The following is a 15,393-nucleotide window of genomic DNA, read 5'->3' on the forward strand; positions in this document are numbered from 1 at the left end:
AACATCTTTGGGATGAATTAGAGCAGAGACTGCGAGGCAGGCCTTCTCGTCCAACATCAGTGCCTGGCCACACAAATGAGCTTCTGGAAGAATGTTCAAACCTTCCCGTAGACACACTCCTAAACCTTTTGGACAGCCTTGAAAGAAGAATTGAAGCTGTTATAGCTGCAAAGGGCGGGCCAACTCAATATCGAACCCAACAGACTAAGACTGGGATGCCATTAAAGTTCATGTGCATGTAAAGGCAGGCTTCCCAATACTTTTGACAATATTATGTATTTCAGATTACCATTCCTTAGATGTGGTGGCTGCATTCGTTTTCTATATTCAGGCAAAGTTTTTTTTCTGCAAATACAGAAAAATTCCTCCTGATCTTGAAGTCCTTGGAATCTCCTTCCAAGTACCCTTCCCTGAGCGAGAAGCTCACAGTGTGCGGTGAAATCAGAGTAAGCTGTTTCAGTCCAGGAGAGGAGCCTGTACAACTGTGCAAGACTGAAGGAAAAGCTGGAGGTCAGATTTACATCTTTTGCAAGTTGATGGATCAAGGCCAAGGTGACCTAAAGTATATAAGTAATGCTGAGACTACATCTACAGGTAAAAGGTCAAGTTTTCTGTCCTAGGTGGTGCAGATCCCCAGCAACCCTGGTCCTTGGAGGGCCAAGCATCTTTAGGAAAGTCTGCTATGTAGAGGAGTTTCCAGGTGAAGCTGTTTTCGGATGGACATTGCATGGAGACCTCATTGTTCAACACTTAAAAGTACAGTGACTACTCTCAGACAGAGGGTCCCTGCAAATCTAGTCGGAAGCATATGCTTACAAAGGCCAATTGCTATTAGGAGGCTGCTTTTAAAGGGCCATCGTCAGTTTGTTATTAATAGAAGGCCTGAGATATTTTGGTATTTTGGGTATCCTGTGCCCCTAACCCTCTCCCCATGAGCCTAATGCATGAAAAACCATTGAAAGTTTAAACTGAGCACCCAACTGTTTGCTTTTACCCTAAAATGACTCAAGGATCCCCCTCAGATGGCAAATTTTACCAATTTCATGGGATATTTTGGGTATCCTGTGCCCCTAACCCCATCTCCATGAGTTTAATGTGTGAAAAGCCATTCTAAGAATAAAGTAAGCACCCAATAGTTGGGTTTTTACCTCACAATTCCTGAAGGATCCACCCTTGGATGGCTAAGGCTACCATCAATTTCTTTGCTAACAGAAGGACTAGAGCATTTGGGGCATCCTATGCCCCTAACACTCTCTCCAAGAGTTTAACAATTGAAAATTGCAAGGTTAAAGTAGGCACCCAACTGTTTGTTTTTTACCCCACAACAACCCAAGGATCCACCTTCAGCTGTTAAATTCCATCAATTTCCTTGATTACAGAAGGACTGCGGCATCTCAACATCTCAACCCTCTATCCATGAGTTTAGTAAGTGAAAGTGCCTAACTGTTTGTTTTTACCCTACAGTGACCCAAGGATCCACCTCTGAATGGTAAATGCTACCAACAAATTGGTTGCTAAGAGAATGCTTAAGATATTTTTGTATTTTAGGTATCCTGTGACCCTAACCCCCCCTCATGAGCTTAATGAGTGAAAAACCATAGAAAAGTTAAATAAAACACCCAATTGTGTAATTGTAATTCCCCAATTGGGGAATGCAGACGATGTCAGTGGTTTGACGAAACGTACGTCAGGAGGAGTTGACGTGCTGACGCCACCGCGTACCAGTGTTCGAGTGGACGGGCATCCATGTTTTAGCCGGCCGGCTATTTTTGTTGTTACTTATTTCAACACTGTAAGTGTACTTTTAACCTTTTAATAAAAGTTGTTCATATGGAATTATGCTATGTTGATGCTTTCTCTTTTGGGTTCTATATGAATATCGTATTCGAGTTCCGGATTAAGAGGGCACTTCGGAGTATTAGGAATCATTCCCCCTGTGATGGTTTTAGCCTGGCTCCAGGATACAGGTCTGGATTGCTGATATTTGGTGCAGTTTGGGATAAAGGCCCCCGACCGGGATATAGGTCACAAGCTAGCTGAGCTTGCTATTGGTAAGCTTGTATTTCACATGGTGGTCACAGTTTTGGTTGCGGTGGTGGTGTTATCACGTAATCAACGCTAATCCAATATATTATTTTTGAACACTGTTTTATGAACTTGGACTGTGTCACGGTGGAAGGATTCAGTTTTTACTTTTCAATCAATATTTTTTTTTTTTTTTCACGTTTTTGTCACATTTAATTATTCATGATTTTCCTTTTTAATTGTATAACACTCATTCATAATTTCATATTATTGGGTTTGATTAATTGTTCTGGTGATCTTCATTGCTATTTTTAGTTACAGGTCAATTTTTAGCACAAGTATATATATTTTTGTATATATATATATTTTTCATATTTTAATTTTAATTTTTTATTTCTAGCGCTGCTACATTTTTCTTCTATTTGCTATTGTGTGTGTATCTCACTCTTAGTAGCTGCTTTTTTAGTTTATTTTTATACATAGTGCGGTATTTCACCTTCCTTAGTTTTGTGGGATATTTTGGGTATCCTGTGTCCCTAACCCTCTCTCCTTGAGTTTAATGGGTGAAAAACAACAACAATTGGGTGTTTTATTTAACCTTTCTATGGTTTTTCACTCATAACCCAAGGACCCAGCCTTGGATGACAAATGCTACCATCAATTTCGTTAATAGAAGGCCTGAGATATGTTGACATTTTGGGTATCCTGTGCAATTTCCATGAGTTTAACATGTGAAAAACCATTGAAAGATAAAAGTAAACACCCATATGTTTGTTTTTATCCCACAATACCCAAGGACAAACCTGCCGGATGGCAAATGCTACCAATTTTGTGGGATATTTTTGGTAATCCTGTGCCCTTAACCAGGGGCGTTGCTAGGTCTACAAAAGATCTGGGGCTAGAGCCCATAGCAGCGTAGTAAAGAAAGTCATACGCTTGGGCGAGCATACACATGTATATACAGTAATATACGTGTGTGTGTGTATATAAATCAACAGAGAGCCTCCCACTTACATCAGGGTCCCCAGAGAGCCTCCTCCTTACATCGGAGTCCTCAGAGAGCCTCCCCCTTTCATCAGAGTACCCAGAGGGCCCCCCACTTACAACAGGGTTCCCAGAGAGCCTCCCTTACATTAGGGCCCCCAGAGAGCCTCTCCCTTGCATCAGGGTCCCCAGAGAGCCCCCCACTTACATAAGGGTCCCCAGAGAGCCTCCCCTCCCCTTGGGGACCCCTGCAGAGACTCGGGGCTATTGGTCCCAGATTCGGGGCTATAGCCCCAAAAGCCACCCCCTAGTGACGCCCCTGCCCTTAACCCTTCCTCCAAGAGTTTAATGTGTGACAAAAACCATCGATAGATTAAAGTGAGCACCAAACTGTTTGTTTTTACCCCACAATAATACAAGGACAACCACCACATGAAAAATGCTACCAGTTGTGTGGGATATTTTGGGTATCCTGTGCCCTTAACCCTCTCTCCATGAGTTTAATGGGTGAAAAAACATTGAAAAGGTAAAGTGAGCCCCCAACTGTTAGCTTGTACCCTACAATGACCCAAGGATCCACCCTCGGATGATAAAAGCTATCCTGCCTTACTGCTTTGTTGGGGGTCATTCCATTATATAATGAAGAATACATTAGCTGAAGCTGCTATGGCTGCACTGGAAAATGAATTCGACTACTGAATGTAAAGTAAAAGCACTCACAAATGGTACTTCCAGACAAGAGGCCAACAAGTTATAGCCAAGTTCATTGCTCCATCTTGTAATATTTTACAATTATCACCCGATATGATAGTTCTCCGTTAACCAGGGTTACTGTTCATTAGATGAGGCCTGGACCGGTGATCAATGGCTTTTTATCTGTTCTCATAGAACAGGTTTGTGCTTTTTGTCTCTTCGTAGGCTATTTACGAGTCATTTGTCTGCCGCAATTTACCTCCATCCCATTTTCTGCAGAGAAGGCAAAACACTTTGCAAAATGGATTGTTTGCCTTTTCCTCTAAACCCAAAGCGTGATTACTTTTGCACAAATATACAGTACAGTACTTTCTATTATAGCTGCCTTTTTTTTTTTTAAATATATACTGTATATCTCTAGTGTTAATTCATACTTGTTATAGGAGTAGTGTACACTCAGTAGCCACTTTTTTTAGGAACAGCTGTTGGCATATGTCTAAAACAAAAAACATCTCTTACTCTTCATCAAACTACAGTACTTATTGATCCTGCTAGAAATTTAGTTTGCTCCTAATTTCCTAGAATGAGCTGAAAACACAGTGCCGCTGCTGCCCTGAAATCTCAAGCAGTCTTGTCAGCCCTACCTGAGTTTTTCCTGTTGAACTACAGAATTTATCCCCCCCTCTTTATCTTCATAATGCAATAAACTAAAAAAGCAGCGCTGTCTTCCAAAAGTGAAAAATGAAAAAGATATTCATAGTAAAACAGGTATGTCATCAGTGATAGAAAAGGCCTCAAACCAGCAAGATGGCTACTGTGTGTGACGTCATCGCGCACGAGGATGGTGGCCATCTTTGAGACCTCTTTATTATTGATGACATGCCTGTTTTACTATGTATATTGAGTGTATGGAGCTTGTAATAAATGTTGAAGTGTTTTTACCACTACACCTTGTTTTGTTTCTCCTTTTGATTTGTATGGTATGGCATGGCAGCTTGAGATTTGATTTGGAGTGAAGAATATTTGCAATTCACAGTCCTCATAAAATTTTGCTGGAGCGTTGTATTACCTTGCTTGATCATTTGAGCGCTGATTGACCACTTATAACCTAGGTCAGTGATGGCAAACCTTGGCACCCCAGATGTTTTGGCACTACATTTCCCATGATGCTCAACTACACTGCAGAGTGCATGAGCATCATGGGAAATGTAGTTCCAAAACATCTGGGGTGCCAAGGTTCGCCATCACTGACCTAAGTGAACCATAGAGTGGGTTAAGAGGAGCTTGGAGTAAGAGGCTCTACGTGCCATGCTGAAGGTTGGGGGCTATTTCCCTCTTGAAACAATCTTGTTGTGTTTCTTATACTCCTGATGTCTCTTCTAATATATGGCTTTATTGAACACTTTGTATGGACTATTGTGAAGGACTCTTTCATATATTTCACTTTTGAAAGAAAGCACCACATTATTTGATTACAGTTGTGATATTTGTTGCCTACACAATTGTGCTAGCTGCTTTTGTGACAAATATATATTCTTTGCCATGTATTCTTAAGCATAGATGAATTTATTTAGATTGCTATTTATCTTCATAACATAAGAGGAATGTTCTGTAGTCCTGTGTTGAACCTGGCCTTAAAGCTGACATTTAAAACTTATTTTTATTTTTTTTCCTGTTGGTCAGGAATTTAATGAAATGTACAACTTTTCCAGGGAAGGATTGTGTAGGTACTTTCTAAGTGGGAGATGGGGTGATACGATATTCCCTGGGTATTTAACAGAGTCCCATACTCAAAGAATGCATGAAATGAAATAGGGTTCTGTAGTTTAGTGTAGCCTTTGGAAGTGACCAAAAGTATATTGTCTATACTAAGATGATTAATCTCTTCAATAATCACCCAAAGAGGCATTTTGAACGTGGTATGGTGTTTTATTATATTAAATATTGCTGCTTGATATTTGCAGAAATCCAGGGTTCCCAGACATCTGATTTTAGAAGAATGAGGTGTGGGTAGAGAGCCAAGGTTTGTTTGGACCATATAAAATTAGTAGAGCCCAATATTGGGGGATGTAATCTTAGTTCTCTTGGGGTCTTCTCTTCCCTGGTTAGGTTAGGGTATAAATAGGCTTTAAGGGTGGAGTTGAGAAGGAAAAATTTAGTATGCGAGTCCAGGTTCACACTGACGCAGGTTAGAAATCATGCGATTTCAGCTGAACTCACGCGAGTTCAAACCGGCAATGCAGTCCAACTTCGGGGGCGATCTGACAGACATCTGTGTGGGTTCATGCACAGATGTCTGTTCAAATCACCCCCAAAGTAGTACAGGAATTACTTTGGGAATTAAATTGCATGTCAAATTGGTCCAATGTGAACGTGGGCTTAAGGAGTTATTCCTGGAGAGATGACTGGTCCCACCTGACAGGAAACACAATAAACAAAGAGGTTAAAACCCCTGCCCCTCCCTGTGCTCCCCAGCTGTGAAAAAGTATTGACCCACACCAGTGCACGAGAGTGAAACACCTTCAATCCTTATATCAAACCAATCATACAAAGAGAACGGGTGGGAAGTAGACCTGCCGTCCTGGAAGACTTCCCAGAAATACTGTTACCTGTAAGTGTAACTGGTCATTTTTTCAAGTCGTCCTCCAGGATGGCACCCTGAGAGAAGAGCAAGTAGCTCAGGCCTACCTTAGGGCGGGACAACAGCCTGTAGAACTTTATTACCGAACGCCAGATCCTGAGGCGACAGCAACTCCACCCTGTAGTGTCTCAGGAAGGTGCTCTGGCTTGTCCACGTAGCTGCTATGTATATCTGTTCTACTGATGCTTTCTGCCCAAGAGGTTGCCAGAGACAGAGTAGAATGTGCTTTGAGGTTAGCAGAAACTGTTCTACCCGTCTGCTCATAGGCTATGGTAATGGTCTGCCTAATCCATCTTGCTATGACTGCCTTAGAAGCTTGCTGACCCTTTTTCTGTCCGAAAAAACTAATAGGTGACTGGATTTTCTAAACTCCTTCACTCTATGCAAATAAATTAACAGATATGGTCTGATATCTAAACAGTCAAAGGAACTCACTCTCTCTCATGCTGAGGATTGGTACAAAAGGGAGGAAGGACAATCTCTTGAGTCCTGTGGAACCTTGAGGCTACTTTCGGAAGGTACAGGGAATCCTGTCTAAGTACAACCCTGTCCTCAAATAATAGAAAAAAGGGCTCTTTTATCGACAGAGCCTGGATGTCACCTATCCTCCTGGCCGACGTGACGGCCAGTAGGAAGGCTGTCTTAAGGGTGAGTAACTTAAGAGGGATATGAGCCAACAGCTCAAACTGTGTCCTGATTAGGGCTTCCAAAACTAGAGTTAGGTCCCAAGGTGGAAATTTGCTCATTTGCACTAGGGACATCCTTTCAATTGCTGATAAAAAACTTTTGATCAGGGGGTCAAGAGTAAGTCTTTTGTCCAAAAAACTGGACAAGGCTGTGACCTGGAACTTAAGGGTATTGGCTGCTAGCTCCTGATCCACGCCATCTTGGAGAAAGTCCAGGATCGCAGGGATCTCTTGTTGGGAAGTCCCCTTCGTCTGTCACCAGACCTTGGCATAAATGTGCTGGGTAACTGGCTTCCTACTTAAAAGAAGGGTGTTGATTACTTTCTCAGAACACCCCCTATGGCGTAAGCTTTCCATTTCAAGAGCCAAGCCATCAGCTTGAAGAAGCTGGGGTTTGGGTGGTGAACTGGGCCCTGAAGGAGAAGGTCCTGCCTCTCCAGGAGGCGCTGAGGGGGAGATACAGACCAATTTCCCAGGGTTGGGAACCAGGTCCTCTTGGGCCACCAAGGGGCGATCAGAATCAACCTGCCCTCTGACAGACTCAACTTCTGTATTATCCTCGGAATCAGAACTAAGGGGGGAAAGGCATAGGCCAGGTGAAAATACCAAACCTGGGCCAATGCGTCTACCCCCTCTGAACCGTTCTCTTGGGAAAGTGAAAATAATCTCTTCACTTTCCTGTTCTCTCTGCACACAAAGATATTGATCTCTGGGCTGCCAAAGTGCCGACACTGGTGAATCGTCTGACAACTGAGGTAGTCCGCTACGATATTGTACGCCTTTATATGTACTGCTGAAATAGAAGGGACTCTGTTCTGCCCACTCCAGGAGCTCCTGAGACAGGGACAGAAGAGTGCACAACCTGGTGCCTCCCTGATGATTCAGGAAGGCCACCACGGTCGTGTTGTCGGAATGAATCTGGACCTCCTTGCCCCTAAATCTTTCTTCAAAGGACCTTAAGGCCTCCTGGACTGCCAAGAGCTCCTGGAGGTTAGAATAAGCTTTCCTCTGACCCCGGTCCCAGGCGCCTTGGGCTCAAAGTTCCTCTAATCAGCCCCCACAACCCCAGGTGCTTGCATCTGTCGTTACCCTGAGGGGTTGGAGCTGGGCCCAAAGGTGACCTACCTGCAACCTCTGAGGATTGAGCCACCACTACAAGGACTCCTTCACCTCTCCCGAAATGGAGACCCTGTTGTCCAGCGACCCTCTTTTTCCATCCCAGGAGGATAGGAGGAATTGCTGGAGAGCCCTGGAATGGAGCTGAGCCCACAAGACCGTGGGAATACAGGATGTCATCAACCCGAGGATTCTCATAATCCTCCTGTAGGAGACCTGTTCTGTTTCTAGAAGGGATAATACTGCCGCCATGAGGCCCTCTACTTTCCCCTGAGGCAAGACAAGCTTCTGTGCTGCTGAATCTACCAGGAATCCCAAATAAACCTTGGTCTGTGTGGAAATCATAGAGGATTTTTCTTGGCTGATAATCCACCCCAGGGACTCTAAAAAGGTACTCACTACCTTCTCCAGGTTGACAAGAAGGAGATCTCGACTCTGGTTGTAAACCAATATGTCGTCGAGATAGGGGATCAGTGCTACCCCCTGGAGATGGAGGTACGCCGCCAGCACCTCTGCAAGGATCTTTGTAAATACCCTCGGACTGGCTGCCAGTCCGAAGGGAAGGGAACAAAACTGCCAATGCTGCACTCCCTGATCAGAGGGGATCACAAACCTTAGAAGGGCCTGATGGTCTGAAAAAATGGGGACGTGAAGGAAGGCATCCTTTAGATCTATAGTGACCATAAATACATCCTTCAGGAGGTGCTTCCTGAGAGTATAAATGCTTTCCATGCGGAATTTCTTGTCCCGCAGGAACCTGTTTAGCCTTTTAGATTTATTATGAGGAAGTACTTTCTCGAGGGCTTTGGAACTACAAAAATGTGGAAATAAAATCCCTGTCCGCACTGCTCCACTGGAACTGGCACTATGACCCTCTGTTCTGCCAGCTGCCTGAAGCTTTGTAAGAGACCCATCACTTTCTGCTGCTCCTTGGGAAGGTGTGTCGAGGAAACTCAGGGGAGGGAAGGAGAGAAGCTCCAATCCGTAGCCCTCTCTTATTATCTGTAGAGTGTGGGGACTCTGAGTAACCCTTTCCCACTGAGAGAGAAAGTGGGAAAGCCTTCCCCCCACCCTGACGTCACTTGGAGTCTGTCAGTAGACTTCTGGCCGGGGAAGAGGAGACCCTCTCTTTGCTTGCCCTTACCGACCCCCTCCCCCCCCCCCCCCAATCACCTGGCAGCACTGCTTTCCTTTCTCTTTGCCTGGGAGCCTTGAAAAAAATAATCTTCCCTCATCCTTTTTGGGTTTTACGGGAAACTTCTTGCCCTTCTCCGTAGACCTACCAATTACTTCTAGGGAGTCCAAGACCTGCTTGGACTTAGAGGTTCGTGTCACATGGTCCAACAATTTGGCAACCCACATGTCTGCGTTCCTAGCCACACAGGCCGAAGCAGGACACATAGCCGCTACATTGGCTTCCCAGGCCCTGCGCAGGATGGTTTTGGTCCGACAGTCCATCTGGTCCCTGATGTTGCCTGCACCTTCAAAAGAAGAGGTCTGATTGTTTAGACACCTGGGCCAAGGAAGCATCTAATCTGGATATCTTTCCTCCTCTTCATCCTTGAAGGGGCACCTATGCTTCCAAGTTTTAAACTTCAACAGCTTTCTTTCCTTCCATTCCCTTAAAATGATATCCTTAAGGGCCTGGTGAATCGGGAGAACCTTGGACTGGGGCTTAACCAAGCCTCTATACATTCTGTCCTGGGCAGACACTTGGGCTGTGGGTTCCTGTATCCCCTCAGATGCTTACTCTGCCCTCAGGAGGCCCACCATATCGTCAGCAGAAAAAGTATGTCTGCCGGGTCTGGAATCCTCTTCCTGACTATCCTCTAAGCCCTCGTCAGAAAAACAGTGATCAGGAGCTTCAGTCTCCTCTTCCTCCTCAGAGTCCCGAGAGCGAAGAGACCTCAGGGGTTCAGGATGCCTCAGTCTGCTGCCCTCTTAGAGAAGGAGCCCTCCTGGGAGGAAGAACCCTCCCTGCTAGTGTGGGGTTCCGACTCCCTAGACTTGAGGGTTGCTTGGAAGGCTTTAAGAGTTGACAGCCTCTCCGTCTGTATGGAGAGAAAGTCCTTCATGACCTGAGATGTTTCTTTCCCTGCTAGCTTGTGGATATATTTGTACAAAAGGGTTTAGAATGGTCCTGAGGCAATTTGTCATTACAATACTCACATCTCTTCGAGTGGGAAGGAGCTTTTATAGGATGGCTGGCAACCACTTGGGCAGTGACGTCCCCTCCCCCTGTGGCCTCTTCCGCAACTGCAGCCACTGCGGGCATCTCGCTCCACCCGTCACACAGCCTCAAAGTTCCTAAGTGGGCTGGTATTGACCGAATTGGCAAGAGCAGGATGTGGACGCCTGCTCCTCCGACATTATTTCGAAGCCCAGAACCGGAAGTGACGTGGCGACATCATTTCCGGTGTTGGAGAGGAAGCTGCGTCATTCCTCTTCTGAACGCTGGATAGATGGCGTCGAGCTCTCACTCCACTGAAGCCTGCCGATCAGCACCATCCCTCACTGCCAGCTGCAGGGGGGGGGGGGGGGGGGGGGGACACCGTGCCCTATGGGAAACCTGACTGCCAGCTCCCCCTGCTAAACGGACACCCACCAGTTAAGGGAGCAAGAAAGTGGTCCCTGAAGTTCTGGGTACCCCACTGTACCCAGGGTCCTTCAGTTCTCAGGGGGCTCTTCCAGGTTCTGCTGAAGATAGTGAGACCCCCCAGGAAGGGCAAGAACCCTACCAGACCCAAAGAAGCTTCACAAGCTTGCGGTCTGGCTCCCAGGGGAAACCACCAGCCCAATGCTTCAGGTCTTTGTTTTTTTTCCCCCCTAATGGTTTCGCTGTGGGGAAACACAATCAAGAACTGAGGAGCACAGGGAGGGGCGGGGGTTTTAACCCCTTTGTTGGTTGCGTTTCCTGTCAGGTGGGACCAGTAATCTCTCAGGGTGCCTTCCTGGAAGACGACTTGAGAAAATTTTTGCAAAAACATCCCTTTAGTGGACAAGAACCACAAACTTCACCAGCCATGGGAAAATGGAACCATACCAAAAGTGGACTGATGTTACAACCTTAGAGTTCTCGAAGAACATGGACTAGTCTCTTTATTCCAGTGAATCACAAGGTGCCCTATACATGGGGTGCAAGTCCAGAAGCTGGCTCAGTTGGAAAACTGGTGGTGGCCAGCAGAAGGAAGGTCAGCCAGCAGTGAGGAGTCTTGTCTGGACCATGTGCCCCGTAACCTCAATTACTTTCATTATTTGGTATCAGTGTGTGGCACAACCCCCAACAGACCTTGCCTGTCATCACAGAATCTGGGGCCTCATACAACTACATTATGGCAAGAACATGTGGGTCTCCCCAACAGGTACATAGGTGGAGTGGAGCCAGCACACTGGGAGAGGTTTCTAAGCAAACAGCACTGAGCATACATACATAAATAAAGCATTAAAACTGTACAACATGAAAAAACAAAATGACAACCCTTTTGATATGCAGTGCTTTAGCAAACTAAATGCCATCTAGTTAAGGTCTACTTGAAGGGAAAATCTACTAATCCCACTACCTGAACTTGATCTGAGATCCAAGCTTAACCCCAATGCTGCTTTTCAGAAGACATTGGACTATTGGCTTGTGTTGCGAATGGCAGCACAGATAGTTTGTATAAAACACAACCTAGCCATCTACTACACTAGGGACTAGTAAATGGCTGGGTGTCAAAATGGGCGGGAATCTGGTCTGGAATCAGACTGGTGTGAGCTTTTTTTTGCAGTGTAATAAAGAGGCAGCAGAGGAAGTACAGGGCTTAACAATAACCAACATCTTTGTCCTGGCTGCATTCAAAGGCAGTGAGGGGCAGAAGCTGTGTGGGCTCTGTGCACTCTGTCTGCTGCAGCACTGTTGCTAGAAACCAAAGGGCCCCATACTGACAACCTGACACAGGGCACCATACAACCAATGCTTCAATTATGAATGAACAGTGTGAGTAATCAGTACTGATCAATCAGAAGAGTAAGAGGTTGGTAAATAGGACATTTACAGACCCTTCCACCAGTCTCCATCTTGAAGGATCCTATTGTGTGCTTTCAGGAAGGACAGTAGGGAAGCCTAGCAACACTGCAGGCGTAGGGGGAAACATTTGGTGCACATGAAGGGTGATCTGCATGGTGGGGGCAAATTACTGAAACCGTTTCCCAGTATGGCTCTCTGCCACAGCTAAAAGCCAACAGGTGGGAGAGAAGAGGCCGGTTCTCAGCTGCTGTAAAGAGCCATACAGATGATTGATACGAGTAATTGCCCCTCTGCTGCTCCGATCACCCTCCCTGCCCACATACAATTCACCCCTCTGCCTAGGCCCCCCTGCTGGCCTGGGCCTCATATTAGAAGGCTGGTGGTACCCCATTATCCACAACCCTGGCTGCATACCATCTCATCTGTGCACCACCAGAGGCAATGATACAGCTACTTTGGTCAGATAACAGTAGGGAAAAGCTGTCCAACCACATGGCATGGCAGCCATTGGACATTGGAAACAAAGCTCTAGACCAGCCTCTCTCAACCTTTTTACCCCAAAGAAACCCTTGCAGTCTGTATCAGGTCTCCCCTGCTAAAATTATTCCATTGGTGGTCTTTGTGAAATTGCCCCTTCCATTGGTGGTGGTCAGTGGGAAGAATGGTCACAACTGACTCTGCCAAATGGTGTTGTACCTGGTACCATCACATGTGAGGTCAGTTAGCCACTGCTTGAAGAACGCTTGTGTTCCACGCAACCCTGGTTGAGAACAGTTGCTCTAGACCCTTAAACGTCTGGCAATATTTCTACATAAAATGTTAAAGTGGTCACAAAGTGACTAAGCCCAAATAGTGGGCGTGTACAAAACACATACAAACACTTACATCTTTGGATCCAGACATACAAAATAGACAAATCGTTGTAGGATAAAAAGCATCAAGCTGTTTATTTGTAGACCAATTTGTTCCACACTTTTTTTCTTGCAAACTCTCCAGTAAAAATTGACATTTAATGATGCTAATATTATATAAAATGTATAATATAATAACGACACAAACCCCCCCCCCCCCCAAAAAAAAAAAAAACCTTTAAATTAAAGCTTCAGGCAAACTTTACATTTTGGAAAAAAATTGGGAAGGTTGAATACATTTCAGGTAATAAATGCTGTGTCCCCTGGGGTGATTTCCTCAGGTTTGGTCTAGAAATGAAGGCGATTTACCCTACATTGCACATAGCAATAAAGAGAAATGTAACAGAGGTCCCAACCTTTCAGCACTGTATCCAAGGCTAAAGGTTTTTTTTGGCTGGAGTTGGGCTTAATTAGTAGAAAAACATACAAACTCCAATCTGAGCTATTATAGTGGCCAATCAAAAAAAATGAGAAGGTCAGAGTGGAATGGAACACAGGATAGAAAATAACTGAAGATCAAGAAATGGATTGGGGGGGGGGGCTAAAAAAAACCTTTACTACTCTATGGAAATGTAAAAATGTTTTGGCATGTGATCTATTTTTAAGGTCTGTCATCCTAATCTTTACCTAGAAAGACATGATCTTAAGACACTGATCTGAACAAGCTTACACAGTTCAGACTATTCAGGCATCACAATATGCCCACTTGTTCTGTGTCAATGGCTTACTAGGTATTGTAGCAAGGATCAGGATGACCTAAAGTTTTAACATTCTAGAATTATTTGAACCAGTCAAAAATACTTGGAAAAGTCCTATAAGGAGGAGCCTCTTTTATAGTTTTGCATACTTTGCAGTATTCTGTCACCCAAGTTTTTCTTATTTCTCCTGGTTTATAGTTGGCTCTCCAGCTGAAATACTGGAGGTAACTCTGATCATCCTGGTCCAGACTCAGAAGATAAGAAGCCATTTCTTTGGGAGAAGAAAAGTCATCAACATGAATGAAGGAGTCTGAGGGGATGAAACGCTCATAGTTTTTACGTGGAGGGCCCATTACAATTGGCAGTGTTGCTGTGCAGAAAGCATTATACCAGAGCTTTTCTGTAATGTAGTCTTCATGGATGTAGTTCTCAAAAGCAAGGTAGAATTTATACTCTGACAGAGTTTTAAATTGTTTCTTTCTTGGCAATGGCATTCGGTGCTTCCCATAGACATCAATTTGAATATATTTTGCCAGCTGCTCATAGTACTTTACTCTCTTTTGCTCTGTTTTCCAGTTACTGACTACCCAAGCCACAAGCTTGGTTTTTTGAGGAATCGTAAAATTTTCTGTTCCATCATTCTTTTCAATCCAACCATAAGGGGTAAAGATATCAGAGTCTGACCTGTAAGACATAGTAAGGTTGAAGATATTCTCCATCATGGTGAGGTTGCGCAGATGTTCCGGAGGCTCCAAATTAAACCAGATCCAGTACTGGCCAGGTGGTCTAGACATTGGTGGCAAGTTCGTTATAGAAGTTGACACATCCCTGTGGTTAATAACTACAGCATTTGCATCAAAGTACAAGCTGCGGTTCATTGTGAACAAACAGCCAGATGAATCAACCGACAGTGGGCATTGGTTGAGAGGGAAAATGTGCCCATGAGGCCATGTCCAAAGCAGGATGATTAAAGGCACAGTAGATTTTGTAGATGACTGCAGCTCTTCTGGTGGGAGAGAGATTTCAGTCACCATTGACTGATTTACTGAAATGGCCAGGGAATCCTTTGGCTGATAATTTTTTGTTCCAGACTTCCAGTTTTCACAAAACACAGTAAAAAAAAAATAGGTGGTGCAAGTTTGAAAGATTAAACATGCAAATACATAAGTCCATCGGCTACACAACCGTCCTGTAGAGCCCACTGGAATGCGTTTGGCAAACTCAACTTTTTGAACCATGTACGAAGCTGAATTATTTTTACTAGATCCAACCTAAGAAATAAAAATATTGCACATTACCAAAATATCCTATTGACACCCAATATTTAAAGTGCAGTGAGATACATGGGTTAAATAGTATTTGTGCGTATGTAATTGAGTCTCAGTGAATAGAAAGTCCAAGTAGAAATGCATATTGTGAGCTCTGTGGGGACCTAGGCAATTGTGAGCCCCACTGACAATTTCCCTTTCCATGCCCAATAGTTTCAAAGGTTAGAAAGGGCCACATAGAAATGCACATTGTTGAGTCCCAATGTCAATTACTTTTCCAATACCCCATCTCAATGTAGAGAAAGGGACAAGTAGTAGTGCACATATTAAGCTCCAAGGGGGTCTAAATAATTGTGAGCCCCATG

At 44.5% G+C, this 15,393-nt stretch overlaps 1 protein-coding gene and 1 long non-coding RNA gene across 2 annotated transcripts in view; both read right to left on the reverse strand.

Moving 5' to 3' along the window:
* Positions 1 to 15,393, reverse strand: part of LOC141129387 (uncharacterized) — a 419,048-nt gene that overhangs the window by 179,829 nt on the left and 223,826 nt on the right. The gene's annotated exons all lie outside the window — the stretch shown is intronic.
* LOC141130127 (3-galactosyl-N-acetylglucosaminide 4-alpha-L-fucosyltransferase FUT3-like) lies at positions 13,285 to 15,007 on the reverse strand. The gene has a single exon (XM_073618079.1). It carries the CDS (start codon positions 14,996 to 14,998, stop codon positions 13,841 to 13,843), a length of 1,158 nt encoding a protein of 385 aa, XP_073474180.1. The 5' UTR covers positions 14,999 to 15,007; the 3' UTR covers positions 13,285 to 13,840.

Source organism: Aquarana catesbeiana, linkage group LG02 (genome assembly GCF_042186555.1).
Source record: "Aquarana catesbeiana isolate 2022-GZ linkage group LG02, ASM4218655v1, whole genome shotgun sequence".
In the NCBI taxonomy this organism is placed as follows: Eukaryota; Metazoa; Chordata; class Amphibia; order Anura; family Ranidae; genus Aquarana; species Aquarana catesbeiana.

Bases quoted from the DNA above. Each gene is read 5' to 3' on its own strand.
- LOC141130127 (XM_073618079.1), bottom strand. From the start codon at position 14,998: ATGGTTCAAAAAGTTGAGTTTGCCAAACGCATTCCAGTGGGCTCTACA.